This window comes from Loxodonta africana, chromosome 6, assembly GCF_030014295.1.
Source record: "Loxodonta africana isolate mLoxAfr1 chromosome 6, mLoxAfr1.hap2, whole genome shotgun sequence".
Classification (NCBI taxonomy): domain Eukaryota; kingdom Metazoa; phylum Chordata; class Mammalia; order Proboscidea; family Elephantidae; genus Loxodonta; species Loxodonta africana.
Window position 1 is genome coordinate 93,180,324 of NC_087347.1, and position 23,024 is coordinate 93,203,347.

The window sequence follows — 23,024 nt, forward strand, 5'->3', positions numbered from 1 at the left end:
ATGTGTGTTAGAGTAGAACTGTGCTCTGTAAGGTTTTCAATCGCTGATTTTTTGGAAAGTTATTGTCACACATTTCTTCTGAGGTGCTTCTGTGTGGACACAAAGCTCTAACCTTTCAGTTAGCAGCCAAGTGCATTAACTCTTTGCATCACCCAGGGCCTCTGTGTGTGTGTGTAGGGAGCTGTTATTCATAAAGGACCTCAAAGGCCACCTTAGGAAGGTTGGCTCGAGAGGAATGAGAAGTCATTGGAGGCCTGTGAGCAGATGGGTGATGTAATCAAATTTATGTTTAAGCACAATTGCTATGGCTATTGTATTGAGAAAAGACTGTTGAGAAGAGGTGTGAAATCAGGGAATAAAATTATAAGCATATTTCAGTTAAAAAGGTTAGAAATGTTGGTACACAATAGATGTGGTAAATCATTGGTTTCTGGTTATATTTCAAAAGTAGCTTCAATGGAATTTGGTGATGGATAAGTTGAAAGAGAAATGAGAGGAGTCAAAACTGACCTTAGATTTTTGACCTGAGCCTCTGGAAGGTTGGAATTGCCATTAGCTAAGATGGGGACGATCACAGAAAGTGGTGGTTTGAAACAACTTAAAATACATAGTAGTCCAGCTCCATAGGAAAGTATGTATAAAAGAAATGCATTGTGAATCCAATCATGGTTTTAATTTTCTGTACTGAATACAAAAAAATTCTTAACAAAAAAATTGAATTTAGTCATTGCTTTCTAGCTTTTAGTGTTTTACAATATTTTATGCCATTTTTTGTTAGATACCCTAACAGCATGTGTTCACACCATCTGAAAATTCTTCTCTGTTATGAAACTCATGTAGTTTGAATTTTTTCCTGCATTTTTGTTATGACCATAATGAACTTTCAAATATTTAAAAATGCTTCTGAAATGTGTTAGTAAATTCAGCTTCAATGGAGTAGATATATTTTTATTTAATTTATCATTGACTGTTTTCTAGATACCATATGCATTTTGCAAGTGGAACAAACTGCACAAAGGAATTTTTGAGACTTTAAGCATTTTAAGTTTATGAGCAAATTCTCTGCAGGAGTATTTTACCTTCTTTCAGTCAGGAGAAGAAGAGAAAAGGGGAGAGAAAAAGAAGGAAATTGAAAATGTAATTGGTAGTCTGGGCTCAGTTTACTTGAGAGGCCACTGTCAACTTAAGATACTGGTTCTCAACCTCTTAGGAGTCATAGCTTCCTTTGAGAGTACATTGCAAGCTATAAATTCTTACCTCAGAAAAATGCCCTGACACGCTTTGGCTTACAAGTTTAGGAGTTTCAGCAATTTCCAAAGACCTCAGAGTAGAGCATGCTTACACTTAAGATGATGAAAGCAGTTGCTTTCTTGAAGAAGCTTTTAAGGAATATTCCAGGTTATAGGATTCTTCCCCAGAAGTGTACCAGTATAAAGTCAAAAAGAAGGGATGCTAGTGGAGAAATGCGTACAGGTTTTACTGCCCTTCAAAAAGCATCCTCCTTTTCATTACAAAGCAGGGTTTGTGCAACCTGTGTGTGTGTACGGTGGGAGGGGTTGTATGTAGCTGAACTGATTAATATTTTCCATAGAGATTTCTTAAGAACAGATGAGTGCCAGAGACATGGCATCTTTTGCTCCAGAGGACAGTTCTTCCTTCTTTTTGCTTCAAATTTCTCTTTAAGTAAATTCATATACTCATAGCACAACCTTCTGGGTCAAAAAACCCAAACCCGTTGCTGTTGAGTTGATTCCGACTCATAGCAACCCTTTAGGATAGGGTAGAAATGCCCCATAGGGTTTCTGAGGAGTGGCTGGTGGATTTGAACTGCTGAACTTTTGGTTAGCAGCCGAGCTCTTAACCACTGTGCCACCAGGGCTCCACTTTATGAGTAAAGGCATTTAAAATGGTGTCAAGTACAGGAACTTATTGACACAAATTCAGTGGTAAATTTATCTTCCTTTTCGTGTTTTCTGTGCATATATTTTGAACACAAAGGGTTTTAAGATGGAAGAAGAACACGTGATGTTAGCCTCGTTATGACTGTGTTCCTTGGGCCATAACTTATTGCAAATGATATCTAGCAATTTTAATTAAAATAGAAGTTTAATGGATGTGCATTCTTTCCTGTGATGATGAAACATTTAGATAATCCAGTACATCAATGAAATTCTGATAATAATGCATTCTTTTTTTTTTTTTTAATACAAAATTAGAATGACAATAGCGACCTCACTTGATTTTCAAATGCAAAAGAGTTAAAAATTGGGGCTAAATCTGTACCCTTCACCTACAGGAGTAACAAGCCGCAGTCTCTGGAGTGAAGAGAAGAGGGACCACATAGCGAACCTGAGACAAAGACAGTGCTTAAGGGTTGAGATTCCAACATCAACTCCGGGACCAAAAAGAATATTTCACATCAGTTTGTGTTAGGAGTGACTGGAACCAGCTGGACTATCTCTTAAAATTATTTAATTGTTGTGGTTTAGCTTCATCTTGCTCCACTTAATGCCGCACTAACTTCTCCTGATTTAATTTACTTTACATTGAATTTTCAAATTCTTCTTCTTTCTCTCTCTCTCTTTTTTTAATGTGATGCTTTTGTAAGGACTCTATGAGTTCAATATCTAATTTTACTTTTTTCCTGGTAAAAAACTTGGAACTTATTTGTATGATCAATGTACTGTTCAGAAATAATATGTAGACTTGCTGTTGACATGAAAATTCAACATGTCTCCATGAAGGTCCAGTACAAACAGAAGGTGTTTATAAAATAATTGATAATATATCTTAATGAAAATACTTCATAAGGCATTTTACATTGTCTCTGTTTCAATCACTATGACAAGAAAAAAATAGAAATAAAAATAACCCCCAAATGACCCTGTAGGATGAGAGCAATTTTTTTTTTAAAACAAACACAATTAGTTTTTCAAGTTGTTGTGATGTTTAATAACAGTTTGCTGTTATTTATACCATTTTATGTGCTTCTTTATCAGATACAAATTTCTTTAGGGAAATCAGCAAACATTCCTAAAAATGAATTATAAACAACTGTGTCTTAGAATACTAAAAGGATTTTAAAACTTTCAATTAAGCACAGTTAATATTTTCCCCTAATTGAAATAATGGAAAACAAAAGTGTAGACACTTTCATGGCTTGGGGGAAAATGTCTTCAGGCTTCACGCCCCCAAGGTCATGTTCCTTAGCAGCCATTGTTGGGATCTGCTTCCACTACAGTCCTGCATGGTAGGCACCATTTTGTCTTCTTCTGAAGGTTCATCAAGACATTGGTTACTGTTAATATGTCTCAAGGTGAGTCTCTGTAAAAGATAACCAATAATCAGCATAGGCTATTTCATCTTAACTTCATCGGTACATCAGATTAAATCCTCTCTCTAAAAACCCCTTTATTTTGTTTTAGTATAATACATTGTGATATTTTTCTAAAAGAAACTGTGCACAGGTGGGTCTGAATTATTGTACAACTTAGACTGATAGGGTTCATCATTGTCTAATACAACTTTATTTGCAGATGGTCCAAGAACTTGGCTGACATTTACCATGAACTGCCAAGAATTCAGGCTCCTTTACAAAAAGCCCATTTGTGAACTCTGAGTTCAGTTGAGGGCTGCAGATATTAACGAGCTTCCTCAATAGTGTGGTTTATTCAGTAACCACTTGGTAAACACTCAAATGGATGTCACAGCTGTGACCCAAATGTACAAAACTGCTAGTGATGTTCTTATTTCAAGACACTTAACAAACCACAGTATCTGTGATTGTCAGACACTCATTGTAGAAGAGTGATTATCATAGGAACAAATAATCTGTATTACCTGATAGTAGGCTCACTATTTTTCAGTCTGCACTTTGAAAGATCTTCAAAAATATATCAATATCAAATAAAACAGGCATGTGATGGTCATATATTTTAAATGTTATATTTATATTTTATGTTCTTAATAGTAATTATTAATAAGCGTCTTCTGTGTACCCAGCTGTTAAAACACAATTCCAATACTTACATTACATTAACCAGTCATTACATGTCTTGTCTTTTTAGTTCTCCCCCACATTTTGAAATCGTTTTTTTTATTTTCCAGGTATACATTTACATCAATGTGTTTTTTATGTACTAGGTATTTCTGCTCAGTTTTATGGACAATATCTAGAATCACGTTATATGAAAAACTCCCCAACCAGAAAAGTATGAACGTGTGGGAGGGTATTTGCAGGTATATCTTGAAACATGCACTCTACATATATTCTGTTGCAAACTACTAAAATTAAAGACAAACAAAAATATTTTTTGGCTTTTGATATTGCATTGAAATTGGATGAAAAAACAATGCAGGTTGTATGCAATAAAAGTGGTGGAGAAACGCACCCAAAGCTGCTGTAATCTGCTTGGATTAGGACTGAAACCACCTTAGAATACTTTTATGAGAAAAGTGGAATGGAGAATAAATCTGGGAGGAGGATGCTTAATAGAAAACCAGCGGGAAATTAAAAAAACGGCGTTATTAGATGTGAGGGAGATTTCAAGATTGAAGCCTTTTTTGTTCCTCTTTCAATTCATAGAATCAGGGTATTTATACCAAGAATGGAAAAACTAAGAAACGGCCAAAGATAGGCAAGGAGACGGTTGATTTATTCTTAGGATACCAGAAATTGAACCAGTAACCAGCTTGAAAAAAATACAAAACAAAACCAACATCTTTTTTTTTTTTTTTTTTTAAATGAAAAATTCTAGTTAAAATCAACTAAATAAGCTGGCCGAACGGACACAAACATAGAGAGAGAAGGGAAGGAATGTGCTGTCTCATTACAGGGAGAGCAACTAGGGGTATATAAAAAAAAAAAAATAAGTTTCTGAATGAGAGACTGACTTGGTTTGTAAACTTTCACTTGAAGCAAAATAAAAATTTAAAAAAATCAACTAAACATTCTTCATTTTTATTACATACCTGAGATTCTTCATCTATATATCTATCTTCCTTCCAAAAAGTCACTTACCCTTGCTTGCTTCTATTAGATCCTTTCAAAAAAAATTATGTGATTTTACATACACTGAGTTTGCTATTACCCATTGAGTTGTTCCAAGAAGTACTGCCATTTTCTTATTCTAATCTAATTTTTGATCTAATCACACTTAACAATAGTTGATGGTTTTGATTAATTATCGGTTAGCTTAGGTCAAAATGTACATATAAACACAGATTTTGAGACTTCTCCTTAAGGATCAAATTGAATATGTGTGGTCAACTCTATTGTTCTTAGCTGCTGTTGATTTGGCCCCTGACTCATGGCGACCCTGCATGTTACAGAGTTGAACTGCTCCATACGGTTGTCTTGACTGTAATCTTTTATGCAAGCAGTTGGGCAGGTCTTTCTGCTGCTGAGTTGCTGGGTGGGTTCCAACTGCCAACCTTTAGGCTAGCCAGTTGCAAACAGCTTGGGCCACCCAGGCAGGCTCCCTGTCAACTATACAAATAATAATAATTTTAAAAATCTAGTAAGTATTTTTATTTCTAACAAAATATTCATAAATATTTTCTTTGAAGGAATTCATTAATAGTCAGAAACCAAAGATAAATAAACAACCAAAAGAATTTTCCTTCTCTATGTGGCACAGAAAAAAGAGCAGACATTTTAGGCTCCGCTCTTAGTGTGAATTTCTGCCTCTCCATCTACTAACTTTGACAACTTGGGTAAGTTCCTAAGTGACCCTAAGGAATAGATTCTTTGTCAGAAAATATTTATAAATACCCTTTTCCCTTCTGCATTAAAATTTTGATCTTCTGTTAATAATCTAGCTCTGGTCCCTTGGCAACTTTATAAGAGTAAAAATGTTAATTATTTTTGTAGAAAACATTGCTTATGGTAAAAATGGCCTCTGATTGGTAAACTGCATCTGGCCTTATATAAATTATAAATATCTGATAAAAAAAATGATAGGGAGCCAAATTTTGAGCTTCTCTATGTGCAGACACTCTTGTAATTTTGCATGTTCCATTGGAATCCTGGAAGTTAAGCCTATGGAGTTGTTACAAGAAACATTTTCCCCTGTGGAACATGAGGCTATCTGGCCAGGTTGGTTTCCACACTAGCCTGATGTGGATCTCATCCTCTTGCATTAAGCTGTCACCAGTGGAGAAGCTAGCTCCCAGAAGACCGCATGACTTGCTCAGGAACTGCTGCACGTTCTCCCTCTGAGAGATGCAAGCTGTGCTGTCTGCCCTAGAACTCTTGAGTAGACTGATGCTTTCTGAGACTGGATGTTTATTTAAAGCCTAAGAAGGCCAGGAAGTTCTAGTAGCCAGTGGGTAAGGGATCAGCTGCTAACAAAGTTGGCAGTTCAAACCCACCAGCTGCTCTTTAGAAACCCTATGGGGCAGTTCTACTCTGTCCTATAGGGTTGCTATGAGTGGGAATTAACTCAAAGGCAATGTGTTTGGTTTTTGGTTTAAGATGACCTCAAGGAGCCTGGGTGACACAATGATTAAGCAGCTTACCAAAAAGGGTGGTGGTTCGAAACCACCCAGAAAGTGTTGGAGAAAAAGCCGTGGCATTTGATCTGGTAAAGATTCCTTCCCCATTGCCGTCGAACCAGTTGTGACTCAGAGGGACCTATAGAACTGCCTCATAGGGTTTCCAAGGAGTGGCTGTTGGATTTGAACTGCTGATCTTTTGGTTAGCAGCCAAGCTCTTAACCATTATTCCACCAGCCTAGAAAAGCCTATGGGGCAGTTCCATTTAGTCACATGATGTCATTAGAAGTCGAAATTGACTAGATGGCACCACCACCAACAAGACCACATGCTTGGGATCGCAACTATCAGCTATGGTGGCTTTGAGAACAAACTACAGATAATATATGAAAATGGCCCAGTATACAAGTTCTCCTTGTACAAAAGGTCTGAACTTTTCCAGCTTTTTCAACTCTTATATTTGGAAGGTCTTGTTTTGAATGTAGTTCTAAAGAATGCCAATTCTCTCCTCCTCCTTCCTACTTTCAGATTCCCAGCTTCCTCACAATAATTTCAAACTCAATTTTGTGCTCTGCTAACAACTTTTAGCTGGTTCATCCGAGCTACAATAACGCCCTAACTTTCCATATGCTATCATAGTAAGGCATTTGACAATGTAATGTTCTTTACTGGACAATAAACTCCTTAAAGTCAAGAACCTGGATATATTCTTATTTGTATCCTTTCCAAGAAGTCCAGAGCAGTTTATTGACTTGAACAAAACAATGATTCATTTTATTGCTTAGGAGAAGATTCACAAATCACACAAGTGAGAGATAAAAGGTACAATTAAAAACAAAGATTTTGTTATAATTATAGCACTTAACCAACCATAAAGAAATGCTGAGATAATTTACTTCATAAAATTATTGGAAATTACATCTTAGTTATTCCTTAATAATGCATTTGTTTAAATTTTCAGATTAAAATAATTACAAGCTCTAGAAAAGATATGCTATGCCTGCATACAACCAAAGTATCTGAATAAAAAATTAACAAAATTAAATAATTTCAGTATTAAAAAAAAAAATCCATTTTTTTACCTATGATAGTTTTTTTAATTGATTTTTTTCAGTTCTGATTCAAAATCTATAGACATGACTATAATCATCCTAAAAAGAGCTAAATAAATGATACAGTATATTATTACACACACATATATCTATTGAAAAAAAAGGAAAAATGTATATTAATTGATGATAGACTAAACACAACATATGCTGCCTCCAAATTACTGAGTAGTTAAGAGACAGAAAATATAGAGAAATGCACATTTTTTAAAACACATTCTAAAGAAGTTTCCAGATTTCAATAAAAGAACATAACTAAAATACTAAAATAAAAGTAATAAAGTCTGCAACATAAACCTCCAAAAATTGTTAGAGAAAGTAATTAGTAGAACTCTCAAAAATATTTCTAAAAACTTCTATTCTTGTATAGTTTCTAAGTAGCCATTTTTGCAAAGGGCTATCATTACATGATTTCACAGTGGTATGTTGGGAGCCATCAGCTACTTTGCTCACTGAGAGACAGGACTGGGTGATTTGGTGAAGAAAAGTGCGGCTCTGTTTGACAAAGAAAATAATGAATAATGACAAAGTCAAATACAAAGGCAGTAATAAATCAATCATCCTGGGCAACATACAATTTCTTCTGGATAAGGATGGAAGGCACATGTCACAATAATTGCATCCATGGAGCTGTGAGCTGCATCCTTTAAGATGGCTTTAATATCAACTGTATTCAGTACGGATAAATGGAGCTAAGACAGGATATGTAGAGAACCCTGAGCTCAAATGAGGAAACCTTTTTGGCAAAGGGTCTTTTTGGGTAGAAAAGTTTATAATCTCAGAGTTCATCCTAGTGATAAAATATTTTCAGTACTAAATGAGTTATTTTGTGAATGAATATTCAAAATATCTAATTAATTAGACCAGACAGAGTTTTCAATTATAGTTTGTGGCTTCCTCCTTTGCCCTGACCTTGAGTGAAATGTGGATGACAGGGAAAAAGCTGGAGGGAAATTTAACTTTAAGGCTCTGCTGTACTTTGTACAGTCTGATACTCAGATTGCTTCCACTTATGTTTTCAGGCAACTAATCTGGTGGTGTTTATAAGGGGTCCATCTATACATTGCTACATTCATCTAGATATCAATTAAAAAAGTAGTAACCAGGGGAAAAAGAGAAAGAGCAGCTCCATTGGGTTGCTTAATTTGACCTAATTCTCCAAACATAATTTGTAATACATTTATTTGTCTGTTTCTTGCTTTTCAACTGTTTTTTTCCAAACAGTATAAGCCCCAGGAAGGCTGCGGATCACGGCTACCTAAATCACCATGTAAGTTCCTGACCACAGGAGGTACTCAATAAGTTTGCTGAATGCAACGCTTAGGAGACAAGGCAGGAAATAAATTCTATTAAAATTAAACTACTTCTCTCAGGCAGCTTAATGGAGCCAAATCATTGTATTTGCCTTTTTATTTTTCAAACTGCTTGAGGTTTAAGGTAAAATGGTAGATAAATTATGTGTAAAAATAGGAAAGATAATATTATCATATATGCTTTATTTGTAAAATGATACTGTTCATTATATCGTTTAATTTGCTACAGAGGTTTTTTTTTTTTTTTTTTTTTAACAGTTTCCTATTGCGATTGTTTGATTTTTCTGTGCTAGATCACCCTCTACTCTCAGTGATTTTTTTCATGCAATGAAATTTTCTTAGTAAATACCAGGTCAACATTGAAGATTCTAGTACTAGTGATTGTGGATTTCATATGTCATTAAAAAGAAAAACAAACTATAAACTTTGCTATGTTATAAAACAAAAATGAAAAGAATGATTTCACATATGCTCCTGGTAGATGGGGCAACAGAACATGAATACAAAATTCAATTTTCCATAAGAAAAACATAGGCAATTTTTCTCAAAAACTTTTTATCACATGAATGATCATGAAAAAAAAAAAAAATCAAGAAACTTTTATCCCAGTGCTTCTAAAAAACATACACCAGAAAAACATTAAAAATTTTAAATAAACTTATTGAGATAAACATTATTTTTGATGAAAAATAAATAAGTAAAAATATTTAGGGTATTCATTTGTTTAAAACTAAGTAAAATTTATTTCTTCAGAGTATTCTGTCTAGAAGAGATAATGATTATTAATATATGATGTTTTTCAAGTATTTTTTCTGTCATTTATATTATGCATATTTATATAATGGAGGTCATCTGATTAAATATCCTACTTTTCCATTTATATATATTTCCTATCATTAAAATAATCTACAAACTATTTCACAAATTAGAATTCACAATTTCTATAAAACGGATTTGTCAATATTCATTTAAGGTTTTCATTTTGGGGAGTATCTGTAATTTGGAGCTATTGTAGATAATGCTGTGATCAGCATCTCTGAACATTTCCCTCTATATCTATGATTGTTTCTCTAGAAATGACTCTTAGAAGTAGAATGCATTCCAGCCTTTAGATGTATTTGTATATTTTGCTAAGAAAAGATGTGTTGTGGAATATTCCTAAATCTACTCTTCTGAAGAATTCCTACTGAACGATAGCTGGAATTTCAAGCTAGGAAACAATTTTTGTGACAAAACAATAATGTTAATAATGTAAAATTCGGCCATATCTTTGTACTAAGAAGCACTAGGAAAAATTTGATATTTTAATGAATAGAGCTGACTGCACAGTTCATTTAAGGACAAATCATACAGGTCTCAGTTTAAAAGATAGCAAACTAAAATGTAAAATAAAACCCAATTGTTATGTTGTTACATATAATGATAAACAGAGTAAGAAGAAAATTAGACTATTCTAGACATTTAATTAATAGCAAAGATAATCAGATTTTCTTTATTGATTAAACAGAATAAGACTTTTAAAAGTTAATAAAGTTATCATTATTAAAATATTAAGCATGATCTCCTGATAAGGGAATCTGTGCAGTCAGTTGAATAGAAAATGACTATTCTAATATCAAGTATAAACATTAACAAACTAAAAATGGGACACTAAAATATTAAAATTACTATCCACTAAATATCTATGTAAGAAATCACAACTGTGGGTCAGTGGGAATCTGGAAAGGTAGTACCTGACTGATACACACAGCTTTCAAAATATAAATAGAACCATAATTTTTATTAGGAATGCTACCTAGTGGAATAGGTTGGGTTGCTTGTTATAGATCACTTACCTTGAAATTATATTCCCATTTACCTGCTTTCTGATAAAGGTAAATAAAAGGGGAGCAGGGGTTAAGTAAAGCCTAAATATAAGCGTATAAGCTTCCGCAATTTCAGTAAATATCAACCCAATAAATTTTATCTACTGAAAAATTTTATATAAGGTGAGTCTGGAAAAAAATAGACACAGATGGATATTGTATTCATAACAAATATTTTCTCAGTCAACTTGCTCAGTCTCATGAAAAACAGGACTTATTTTTAGCATCATATTTTGCTTCTTTTTTTTTTCTTTATTGCATAGTATTTACTGAGCAAAAGCAACTGTTCTAAAATTAGACCCTCAGACTGTATGTTGCTGCCTGGATTCTCAAAAAGAAATGTGATTATGTGCACTTCTTGCAGGAAAATGTAAATTTCAAATGGTTTGAAACACAATTGTGATGTTCAAGCAGAATACCAGAAAACCTGAATAAAATACAGTGGAGGGATGACAGACCTTTATAAAAATAATTTAAATGTAGCTGTGTGGTGAAATTCAGGTGTTTTTTCTTTTAATTTTCCCTTTTTGTTTTCACTCTGTGGCAATGTGCATTTCATAGCACCAAAGTGTCCGGATGATTTATTCAGTTTTCTAAGTCAGGTGAGGATTTTGTAGTTTTGCTAGTTCACCCAATTCGGACAGGTTAGGCCAGGTATAAAGTAATAGTGAATTCAAGTCATGGTCCTATTGCCATGAGCCAGAATTGATTCCACAGGAACTAACAACCACTACCTATTATTCAAGAAATATTTACTTAAGATAGTGAGAAACTCTGTATTTCAAATTAAAGTTGACCAAAGACATGTATTTATTACCAATATGTGCTTAGTTTCATACAATTTAAAAGAAGCAATTAAAGAGATATTAATCATTTTACAAATATGTACAGCTGTTTGTAAGCATTTAGACAATACTGGTAATTAGTTTTATTTTATACCTGTTTACCTAAGTAAAATATATTTATTGTAGATAAATATTGTATAAATTGTAATAATTCCCATTATTAAGAAGAGAGAAATTCTATGTGAATAAAATCTAGTACTCCAACTAATGGAGAGCATTTAATCATTCTTTTCCTTTGTAATACCGTAATTTGGCCTATTAGATGAGCACATTGAAAGCATCTAGCTGTTCCTAGTTTTTCAATTACATTGAGAGGCAATGTAGTGTAATGGAAAGATTTCCGGATTTAGTATCGGAAACCTGAGCTGTACAACCTTGTTGCTGTTGTTAGATGCTGCTGAGTAGATTCCGACTCATGGTGACCCCATGTGTGCAGAATAAAACTCCTCCATAGGGTTTTCAAGGCTGTGACCTTTGAGAAGCTGATCACAGGCCTATCTCCTGAGACACTTCTCTGTGGGTTCAAGCTGCCAACCTTTCCCCTAGAAGACAAGCGCTTAACCATCTGTGCCACCCAGGGACTCTGTATAATCTTAGACAAGTTATTTAAACACTCTAAGCTTCATTATTTCCAAAATACAGATAATTAAAATATCTACCTGGTAGGACTATTGTGATAATTGAATGAGAAAACAGATATAAATAGCATAGAAAATTATAAACTCCCGAAGTTTATTCTCTTCACTTTCCCCCCACTCACGTAAGAAATAAACAAAACCAAAGCAATTAGATAGACTGGCTGTCTTGAGGCTTATAACACTGTTTCCACTTCTCTTTGGATATACCAACAATTCTGCTCCTATTTCTGACTTGCCTTTCTAAGATTGAAAGGGCTATGGGAGATGTGGTGATGGAATATCTCTGCTGTTCACACTGTGAGATTGAAAATTATACCAGTAACTAGCTTTCTTTGAACACTAGAAGCTAAATCCTGGCTCAGCTACTGATGGTGTAGTCTTTGTGCTTTAGCTCCTTCCTGATAAAGGCTGAACAGAGAGAACATTAAGGTGAGTTTCAGTTCTGTAATTCTGTGATCTTCACCACGTTTTATTAGGCTTTGAAACTGCATCACTTCAGAAGTTTCTCAAAGAAGAATAATTTTGCTCTTGCTAGCAAAAGATAAAGAATTAAAGAAGTAGCACGCACCATTTGCCTACTTTCTACTTTTGGGGATATGAGAAGGATTGTTAAGAGCTACAGCTGCTAACCAAAGGGTCGGCAGTTCAAATCCACCAGGCGCTCCTTGGAAACCCCGTGGGGCAGTTCTACTCTGTCCTATAGGGTCGCTATGAGTCAGAATCGACTCGACGGCACTGGGTTTTGGGTAGGACTCCTTAGCTCCTCTTTCCCATCTCAGCACCTCTCATCCTCTGGCTCACTTTTCCTGGGGAAGCCTTGTCATCTTCCAAGTGTATTTACACCTTTTCCTAACTTTGCAATATTTTCTCAACAGTGTACAAAAAGACTAATGAAGGTAAGTAAATGTTTGGCCACTGTCTAGACTGTCTCTCAAACTTCAATATGCTATGAATGGTCTGGGTTCTTTGTTAAAACATAGATTATGATTTAGTGTGTCTGGGGTGGTGTCTCTGAATCTATATTTCTAACAAATTCCCAGTTGATGCCACTGGAATCGCACTTTGAGTGACAAAGGTCTGGACTATTCTGTGGACTAAAGGACCCTGACCTTAAAACTCGAAAGAAAAGGAAACCATAAAAAAATAAATATTATATTTCAATTATCTTTTAAAAATCATCTCCTTTTTTGTCATCTCACAAATAAAATCAGTCTTTTATTTTAAAACTGAAATTTCCAGAAAGGTAATGCATTAATCCTATAATTACTCTATTCTCATGTGATTTCTCCATGTCATGATTTATAAATCTTAAAATGTGACAAAATTGTGTTATTAGACATGTTGAACATCAAAATTTAATTAAAAAAAACATAAACATACAGAAGAGTAAATCGTCATGCTATATGTTACAGTGTTAAGATGACTATAGTTTTTAAATAAAATTTCTCAATATCTGTGGGATATAAACATTTTGTATGTGTTCTAGAAACAAAGTTTATATGACATAAAATATTACAATGCTTTAAAAATACTGCAACAGATAATTACTAGTCTTCCAAAATAGTACATTTACAAATGCCATTTTTTTAAATCTGGGGTGAACTACATATTTTTTCACTTCCTTTCAAAATCCCTTAGTATTCAATTACTAGGTAACAGAAAAATATGAACAAAAATATGCACCTGATTACCAACAATAGTCATTTCAGAAATGAAGAAATTCAAGTTATTACTAGAAGACAGTGTCCATTCAAGACTTACAGAAAAGTTTAAAGATTAAAATTGGTATTCTGAAATTCAACACTGCTTCATCTTATAAAAATATAACGTACCTCAAGGAAACAATCAGTTCAGAGGACTAATGGACCACACGAACCACAGCCTCCACTAGCCTGAGACCAGAAGGACTAGATGGTGCCTGGCTACCACTACCAACCACTTTGAGTTTTGATCACAGTAGAAGGTCCAAGACAGAGTGAGAGAAAAATGTAGAACAAAATTCAAATACATAAAAAAGAGACCAGACTTAGTGGTCTGATAGAGACTGGTGCAACCCCCCAAAATTATGGCCCTTAGACACCCGTCAAACCCGGAACGGAACCCACTCCGGGAGATCACCTTTCAGCCAAACAATAGACATGCCTATAAAGTGACAATAATACTCGTGAGGAACATACTTCTTAGAACAATCAACCACATGAGACTGAAAGGGCAGCATTTGCCTGAGAACGAAGTTCAGAAGGCAGCAAGTGGCAGGAAAGATTGGTAAATGGAAGCCTGGAACTTAAGGGGGGATGTGAGTAGAGTGCTGCCACATTGATGGGATTACAACTAATATCATAAAACAAAATGTGTATAAATTGTTGAATGGGAAACTAATCTTCTCTGTAAACTTTTACCCAAACCACAATAAAACAAACAAAAAACTGTATGTACAATCATGCCCTTTATTTAGAAACAGATTCCTTATTTTTAGCACGGTCCCTGTCCTGGGATCCTGGGAGAAGCTAAATAGTAGTAACGTCAACAACAAAAAAAATTTTATTTAAAAAATATTACAAAGAAATTTCTACTTTATCAATATATCTGTCTGTACTTTTCTTTAGAGACGAGGCAGAGAGCTGATTAATGGTACAAGTTTACCCACACGAACTCAGAGGAAATGTCTTCTGCAGGCTTACTATAAAGGGTGGTGATAATAGACCAAGAGTTGAACAAAAGGAAACGGCAGTCAGGCAAAGAAGGTAAAGAAGACATTCAGAAGGCAGATGAGTCAGGATAGATCATGCTGGTGCAACTAGAAAGGTTTCAGAGTGTTTGTCTTAGTTATGCCCAGAAAAAGATGATTATGTGTCCAAAGAGCCTGGTAACACATATATTTTAGTCCCCAAATTTAAGCCTACATGACCAGATTCAAATTCTGTGACATGTCAGTAAGATTTCCTGATATTCAACTTATGAGGCTACAATATCATGCAAATGAAAATGACATTCGAAAGTTTTTAAAGATGACCTTGTTATGATACTAACAATATAAAAAACTCTGGAGTGGTTTCCCAAATATTCCTCTTGCAGGCTTGAACAGAACACTGCATCTGTGAGGCTCATTTACCGCTAATATATTATCTTGTAGGAATAAGGTTATTTCCTCTTTTAAATAAATCACCAGCCATTTCATAATAATGTGAGAACTGTAACACAGACAACCAATTCATTTTGCTAAGCAAAGAGAACTGAAAGAAATGAAGCTGTTTCAAGGCAACGTCCTCATGGAGAGGAAAATATTTCTTTTTTATTAGCTCCATCTGATGGCTGATCTGGTTTTTACACTAACCTATAAAACCTCAACAGTGATTTTGCTGTCTTCTCTCTCTCTCCTGTACCAGAAAGGTGTGCTATATTAAGAAAAGGCTGCTCTATGGGTTATGTACCTAATAGGTTTATTGAAATCTGCAAAATATTTACTATTGTAAGGAGATTTCATGCCAATCTTGTCAACTTTTTTCTTTTATTTTGGGGAACATAATCAGCAGAGATCACGAGGGTGTAAAATTTAACATTTGAAAATATTGTCAATATTGTCCTGTGTGTACATCTTCATACATACATCTCAGACAAGCTTAGCTTGCCTCTTGCCTAATTTATATCAAGCAGGTACAAGGAGATAACAAATTTTAAGCACATAAAAATGATTTTATTTTCCTGATTCATGTTATATACTAATTAACCAGTTCAAAAAAAAAATTAAATGATATGAAATCCTAATGTTATCCGATATGAGTGTGTATGTTTGAAAATACAGTCCGCTGATGTAGAAAAAAAGTTTAAATGTATTTGAAATATTATAACAGAGCTTAAGCATTAAATAATTTGTAAATAAAATACTATACCTCAGCATCATATTCCCATAATTGATTTCCTCTCATATGGTGGCATTTTAGCATGATTACAGGTCCATTGAGTCTAGAAACATCCAAGCATAAGTCATCGGTTCGGATTTCTTTGTCGGCAGTATATGAAAATACCTGAAAATATAAAATTCAGCAAATAAAAGGGTATCTATTTTAAAATAAAGAAAAAGTCATAGCATAGGACAGCTATCTGTGGAAGTTTTCAAATCAGAAAAACAGGTTTTCAAATGGTCTCTGCTGTGTGATCTTGAGAAAGCTAGTTCATCTCTCTTAGTCTCTTTCCTCAACTGCAAAATAGTGACAATGCTATATGTTTTATAAGGTTTTGATAAGGCCTAATTTAACAAACATTTTAAACACTTATTATTTGCTGAGACTTTATTTTCTGTACTTGCTTTTAAAAAGCTCACACGTTAAATAAGATAAAGTGTACAAAGTACATGGAACTCAATAAAGGGTATTCCTTGTTCCTACCACCATATGATCAATTTCCCAGCTCTAGAGACAATGAATCCTCCTTGAAGGATAGATATACTTTATCTTGATTACTCTGGACACATAATCAGCAAAGACCAATTGCTAGAGAAAAATGTCATGTTTGGTAAACTAGAGGGGTAGCGAAAATGAGGGAAACTGTCAGTGAGATGGACTGACAGAATAGGCTCAAGAATAAGCTCAAAAATATCAAAGATCATAAAATGGCACAGAACTGGACAAAGTTTTGTTCTGTTTGCACGATTGTTGTCATGATGCCAGAGCCAACTGGGCGGTTGCTAACAACAGAGACAATGATGTTTTTTCATAAAGAAGTTTGAACCACTTTCCATAACGTAAGTACATCATGTAAATTTTATTAAATATCATCAGTGTGTTACTGAAGAAGTTCATAGAACTATATTCTCTAGATACCTCATTAAAAGTCATCTTCATACTTATGTTTCTAATATGGTTTTGCTAGAGTTGACTACATCAATTCTTTTCAAAATACCCAAGAAATATAGAGGTGGAATGTGGACTTATCGTTACAGGATTCAAATTAATACTATAACAATCTCTATTTGTTCCTGGTGTGAATAATTTATTCATAACACTGAAGATTAAAGTTTCATGAGCATTATTAAGCACATAATTATAAAAGTTATTTTCTTCCTTTTAGCTCTGATAAGCATGGTTAAGTAGTCTTCTTTTGTTCTCGCAATGTCGAGAGGGAATATAATGAGGAAAGTCATCTCAGGGTCTTTTTGTTTTCCAGAGTGGTCTGATGGTTTGAGGAACTCAGCACTATGAATCACTTATAAACTCTGGAACCCTAGTCTGTAAACTAATTAGCCTTGGAAGGGTCACCTCTGCAGCACTGCTGCTCAGGGCTTCTCTAAGAATCATAAGAAGTGTTAAGATAAAGTTACAAAGTCAATGATGAAACCCAAGGAAATTCTCCACAAAGGTTATACATTCTAGTCAACAACATATAAATCTGAGAAGTGTGTGCAGTTTATTTAATGGAGCTATTAACATATAGACTTCATGTATGGAATTCAGAAATAAATTTCATATCTTTATTATTTTTGTATTTCTATTTTTAATGAAAAACACTGTGTAACCAAAAGAAGAATAAAGGAAACACCTATCAAAGATAAGTTTTTATATCTTCTCTGTGATGATTAATTTTGTGTCGATTTGGCTAGGCTGTGGTCCCCAGTTGCTTGGTCAAACACTAGTCTAGTTGCTGTTATGATTAAATCAGCTGGCTTTAAGTGAATTACTTTCCATAATGTGCGTGGGCCTCAGGCCTTAAAAGCAAAAAAAAAAAAAAAAAAGATTTGTAGCAAGAATTCTGCCTCCAGACTATAAATATACATTTTGCCAAAACTCTCTCGTTCTGCACTACTCCCATCACCTCACCTGATTTTGGACCTCAAGACTGCGGTAATCTTCAGTCTTTCACCTAGCCTACAGATTTTGGACTTGCCAACTTCCCACAATCACGTGGGTCAGTTCCTTAAAATCTGCCTGTCCGTCCGTCCGTCCGTCCGTCCGTCCATCTAACATCTATGTATGTATGTGTATCGTCTGTCTGTCTGCCTGTCTGTCTATCTATCTAACTGGTCTCTTTCTCTATACAGCCCTAACTTAAGCACTCCCCAAATAAAGTTGGGATTTTCTTAACACAATTATGAACATATTTAATTAAATGACTGAATCTGATAGTAAACTTTAATCTGAGGGAGACACATTTCTTTTGCCCAGGTATAGAGTTATTTCCATAGTGAAAGATAATTTTGCACACTGAAATTTCTTCCTTAAATTGTATACAGATGTCACAGTAAAGGAGATACCAATGCATACATGTTCAGCATTGACTTTGTACAGTAATGTACTCGTGGCCTGGGCAATGATTCTCCTCATGGCTATTATGATAGTTTGGAAACTCTACCTTTTGAAAGTGCCAGAGAGCAGTCTACCATGTTCTTTGTTCCTAAACTTCTAATTTTGATTCATTTTTTAGTCAATTATTAGATATCTCAAGCAATTTACACTCAAGAAAGATATATTGGTAGGACATTTTCTGATCGTTTAGCAAACTAAAATTATCTTTCTTTAGGCTTTGTGCTTGAAAAACAAATTAAGTGGTGTTAAAATGCTTGACCCACAGACTTTTTTCTTGAAAAGAATCTGTAGATAATGTTTCATTATCTTCTGGATTTAATGTAAAATCAGGATGAATTTGTTTTTTTAATACCTGAGAAATCACCTCATTTTTATGCTTGCATGTTCCTAAACTGCTTTTTACTCTTTATAATAATAAAAAAGTCAGTGCCATGTTGGGAAATCATTAGATTTGATCCCAATTATTTATCCCTTATGTCCATCATTATTTTATGCATAATTGTCATCTTTGTGCTTTTTCATATGTCCTACAGTAGTAGGTTCATGGAACTCATTTTGGAATAAACTGAAAAATTACACACAAAATACTTTGCAGAGATCCTGGTACATAGAAAGCATTCCATAACTGATGTTAGTGTTCTTATTATAACAGTCTTGAATCTAATCTCAGGTCATGGTTTCTTATATAACTTCCTGCCTTGATAATATATCCAGAACTCAAAGAATTTTAGTATGGAAACCAGCAGGGCTTTGCTTATCTGTGCCCACCCCTTGGCCACCACAAACAATGCTCAAGAGGAGCCTCTAATACCTGAGGACGAGCTTTCCTGACACTTTCAGCCTAGTACCATCGCCCAACACTGTCCTCTCCTAGATTCACCACTTCTGAGTTTCCATGACTTTGGCAACAACCTCTCATCTCTTGCTAGCTTTCTAGGCAGAAGCTGTTCCCTGTGGCTGTCGCCTGCTGCCTGTCTCAATACCCCATGCAGACTCTCTTAGCTAGTACGTGTGGTTCCCAGCAGCGTACTTCCCCCAGTCTGCCTCCTTCTGCTGTAGTTAGAACTTCCATGGCTGACCGCAATGTAAGAGAAAACATTCCCAACCTGACCACACATGAAGCACCTTAACTTTTCAGCGTAAATTATCACACATGCAATAACTATTCAATATCGATTCCTTTGTTAGCAAAGTAGTTTGATTATATGTTCTCTTACAAAAAATGGAAACTATTCCTCCTTGTCTAGTTACCACTCAAATTGCTTTATCACTGTTTACCAATTCTAGTTCTTATTAAAACCGGAATCAAATTACAAAAACTATAGATTTAGCATATGTTTTTAGTTGCCCCAATGACAGAACAACTCTAATGACAATTGATTGAATCACAGTCTAACCACTTTAATTAAGCTAAAATGACTAGAAGCAGATTAAAGTAATCAATCTTTGTGTCCTTCACTTAAAAGGGAAACAGGCAGGAAGTTAACATCAATTTATCACCAAAGGTTCAGTGGTTAAGCACTTGACTGCTGACCGAAAAGTCAGCAGTTCAAACCCACCAACTGCTCTGCAGGAGAAAGATGTGGTGGTCTGCTTCCCTAAAGATTTACAACCTTGGAATCCCTGTGGGGCAGTTCTACTCTGTCTTCTAGGGTCGGTATCAGTCAGGATCAACATGACGGTAACTGGTTTAGTTTTTGGTTTTGTCAGAAACCGGGTGTAATATGCTTCATATACATTACCTTAGGAAAAAATTTGCTTTTTGATACATTGTGCAATGACATTTACATTCCTGTATATGTGTGGCAACTGACAGTATGGCAAAGCATAATATGTAGAGTTCTTTACATTAACTCTATGGATGCAATAGTTCATAGTGCTTTGAAAATTGTGTATTTTATACATAATTTTCATATTGTCTATGTAAAATTATGAGCTATCTAATATTACATATGTCCCTGTGTATTAAGTTCGTCAAGCTAGTTGTTCAACCAATCACTGAAAAAGGCATTTTTTTTGTGATTCTTTTCACGTCATCTATATTATAAAGGACTACCTACCCTCCATTTTTGTGAACCTGTTGATTATTATGCCTTCCAAATTCACTCTGGTGACTGTAACAACTCAGTTGTTATTTTCTCCTATTATCCATTTTAAAATATATTGAAAGAGGGTAATCTCCCTATTCCTAGATAAAAACTATGTTGTTGTTAGGTGCTGTCCAGTTGGTTCCGACTCGTAGCAACCCTATGTATAACAGAAGGAAACACAGCCCGGTCCTCATGGTCGTTGTTATTCTGGAGCCCATTGTTGCAGTAATTGTGTCAGTCCACCTTGTTGAGGGGCTTCCTCTTTTTTGCTGACCTTCTACTTTGCCAAGTATGATATCCTTCTCCAGGCACTGGTCCTTACTGATACCGCATCTAAAATATGTGAGACGAAGTCTCGCCATCCTTGCTTCTAAGGAGCATTCTGGCTGTACTTCTTCCAACACAGATTTGTTCATTCTTCTGCCAGTCCATGGTATATTCAACACTCTTCACCAACACCATAATTGAAGGGATCAATTCTTCAGTCTTCCTTATTCATTATCCAGCTTTTGCATGCATATGAAGTGATTCCAAACATCATGGCTTGGATCGGGCCCACCTTAGCCCTTAAAGTGATATCTTTGTTTTTCAACGCTTTAAAGAGATCTTTTGCAGCAGATTTGCCCAATGCTATGCATAGTTTGATTTTTTGACTGCTGCTTCCATGGGCGTTGATTGTAGATACAAGTAAAATGAAATCCTTAGCTTTAATCTTTTCTCTGTTTATCATAATGTTTCATATTAGTCCAGATGTGAGAATCTTTGTTTTCTTTATGTTGAGATGTAATCCATACTGAAGGCTGTGGTCTTTGACCTTCCTCAGTAAGCGCTTCAAGTCCTCTTCACTTTCAGCAAGCAGGGTTGTGTTGTCTGCATCTGAGGTTGTTAACGAGTCTCCCTCCAATCCCGACACCCTGTTCTTCTTTGTACACTCAAGCTTCTCGAATTATTTGCTCGGCATACAGATTGATGTGGAAAAGGAATATCATTGCTGATGTCAGATGGATCTTGGCTGAAAGCAGAGAGTACCAGAAGGATGTTTACCTGTGTTTTGTAAACTATACAAAGCCATTCAACTGTGTGGATCATAACAAATTGTGGGTAACATTGTGAAGAATCGGAATTCCAGAACACTTAAGTGTGCTCCTTAGAAACCTGTACCCGAACCAAGAGGCATCCATTCAAACAGAACAAGGGGATGCTGCATGGTTCAAATCAGGAAAGGTGTGCATCACGGTTGTATGCTTTCACCATACTTATTCAATCTGTATGCTAAGACAAAAACTATAGGGTGCATGATTTTTCTGTTTATTCATCCAGATTCCCTTAGGATTAAATTAGGAAATTAGAATATGCCATTTAGTGTATCAATCAAAAGCCTGAATGATATACTATGCAATAGCAAATCTTTTCCTTTTCTCTAAATTGGGCTTGTTTTAGGGAGAAAGACTGCAGTGGGGAAGAGAGGGCATGGCTGGCTTCTCTATTTCTGAGTCTTGAACTTTTCTTTCTCACCACCGCTACCCAGTCCCTAAGCCCCCAGGCTGCTGATCAGCTTTTGATTCTCCCAGGCATAAGAGAGGTCTCCCTGGAACTGCTTCCTACAGCTCTTTCTTGCTCTCTGTCCCGGCAGAGATTTAAAGATCACTTTCCTGAGAGCAACTGTGATTCTTTAGAGAATCACATCACAGAGCTCCTCTCACTGCAGTGCTCATGAAAAGGATGACACATAATCATGAGGCCAATTTTTATGACTTGACAAACCCTGGGATGCAGCTGACCCGAATGTAGCCCTTTCCATTCTGTTGCCCCAAGCGTCCTTTTTCATGTGTAAATTAGGTCACACTCCTCCATACTCACCAACTGCAAGAAACACATAGCAGATCTCAAAGGGGTGCCCTACATAATTTACAGGACCCAGTACAAACTGGAGTCCCTGGTTGGCACAAACGGTTAAGTACTCCACTACTAAATGAAAGGCTGGATGTTGGAACCCACCCAGAGGCACCTCGGAAGGCAGGCCTGGCCATCTGGTGCTGAAAGGTCACACCCTTCAAAACCCTATGAAGAAGTTCTACTCTGCACACATGGGGCTGCCATGAGTTGGAATTGGCTTGATGGCAATTAACAACAGTACTAATTGAAAATGCAGGCGCCGCAGTCCAAAAATTATGCAAAGAATTTCAAGATTGTTATGGTAGAGCATTAAACCAGTACGGGGCTCCTTCTAATGTGGGGCCTTGTGCAGTTGTATAGCTTTTATGCCAGTGAAGCTGCCCCTGACTCCTTCTCTCCATAGGTTTGATGTTGAGAGCTAGAATCTCAACTCCTTCCCTTTACAGGGAAGGCAGCTACTGTCTCCACAGAAAA

The 23,024-nt window shown here is 35.5% G+C and overlaps 1 protein-coding gene across 4 annotated transcripts in view; it reads right to left on the reverse strand.

The window, feature by feature from the left end:
* Positions 1-3,132: 3,132 nt before the first annotated feature.
* Positions 3,133-23,024, reverse strand: part of GALNT13 (polypeptide N-acetylgalactosaminyltransferase 13) — a 537,747-nt gene continuing 517,855 nt past the window's right edge. For 2 of the 4 annotated variants that reach the window (XM_064287133.1, XM_064287134.1), the window contains 2 exons: positions 16,156-16,290; positions 3,133-3,324 (listed from right to left, as the gene is read on the reverse strand). In XM_064287133.1, the coding sequence (XP_064143203.1) occupies positions 3,184-3,324; positions 16,156-16,290 (276 nt within the window). In that variant the 3' untranslated portion in view covers positions 3,133-3,183. Of the gene's footprint in view, positions 3,325-7,913; positions 8,100-16,155; positions 16,291-23,024 lie in introns of those variants that run through there. The other 2 variants (XM_064287132.1, XM_064287131.1) reach the window with 2 other exon arrangements.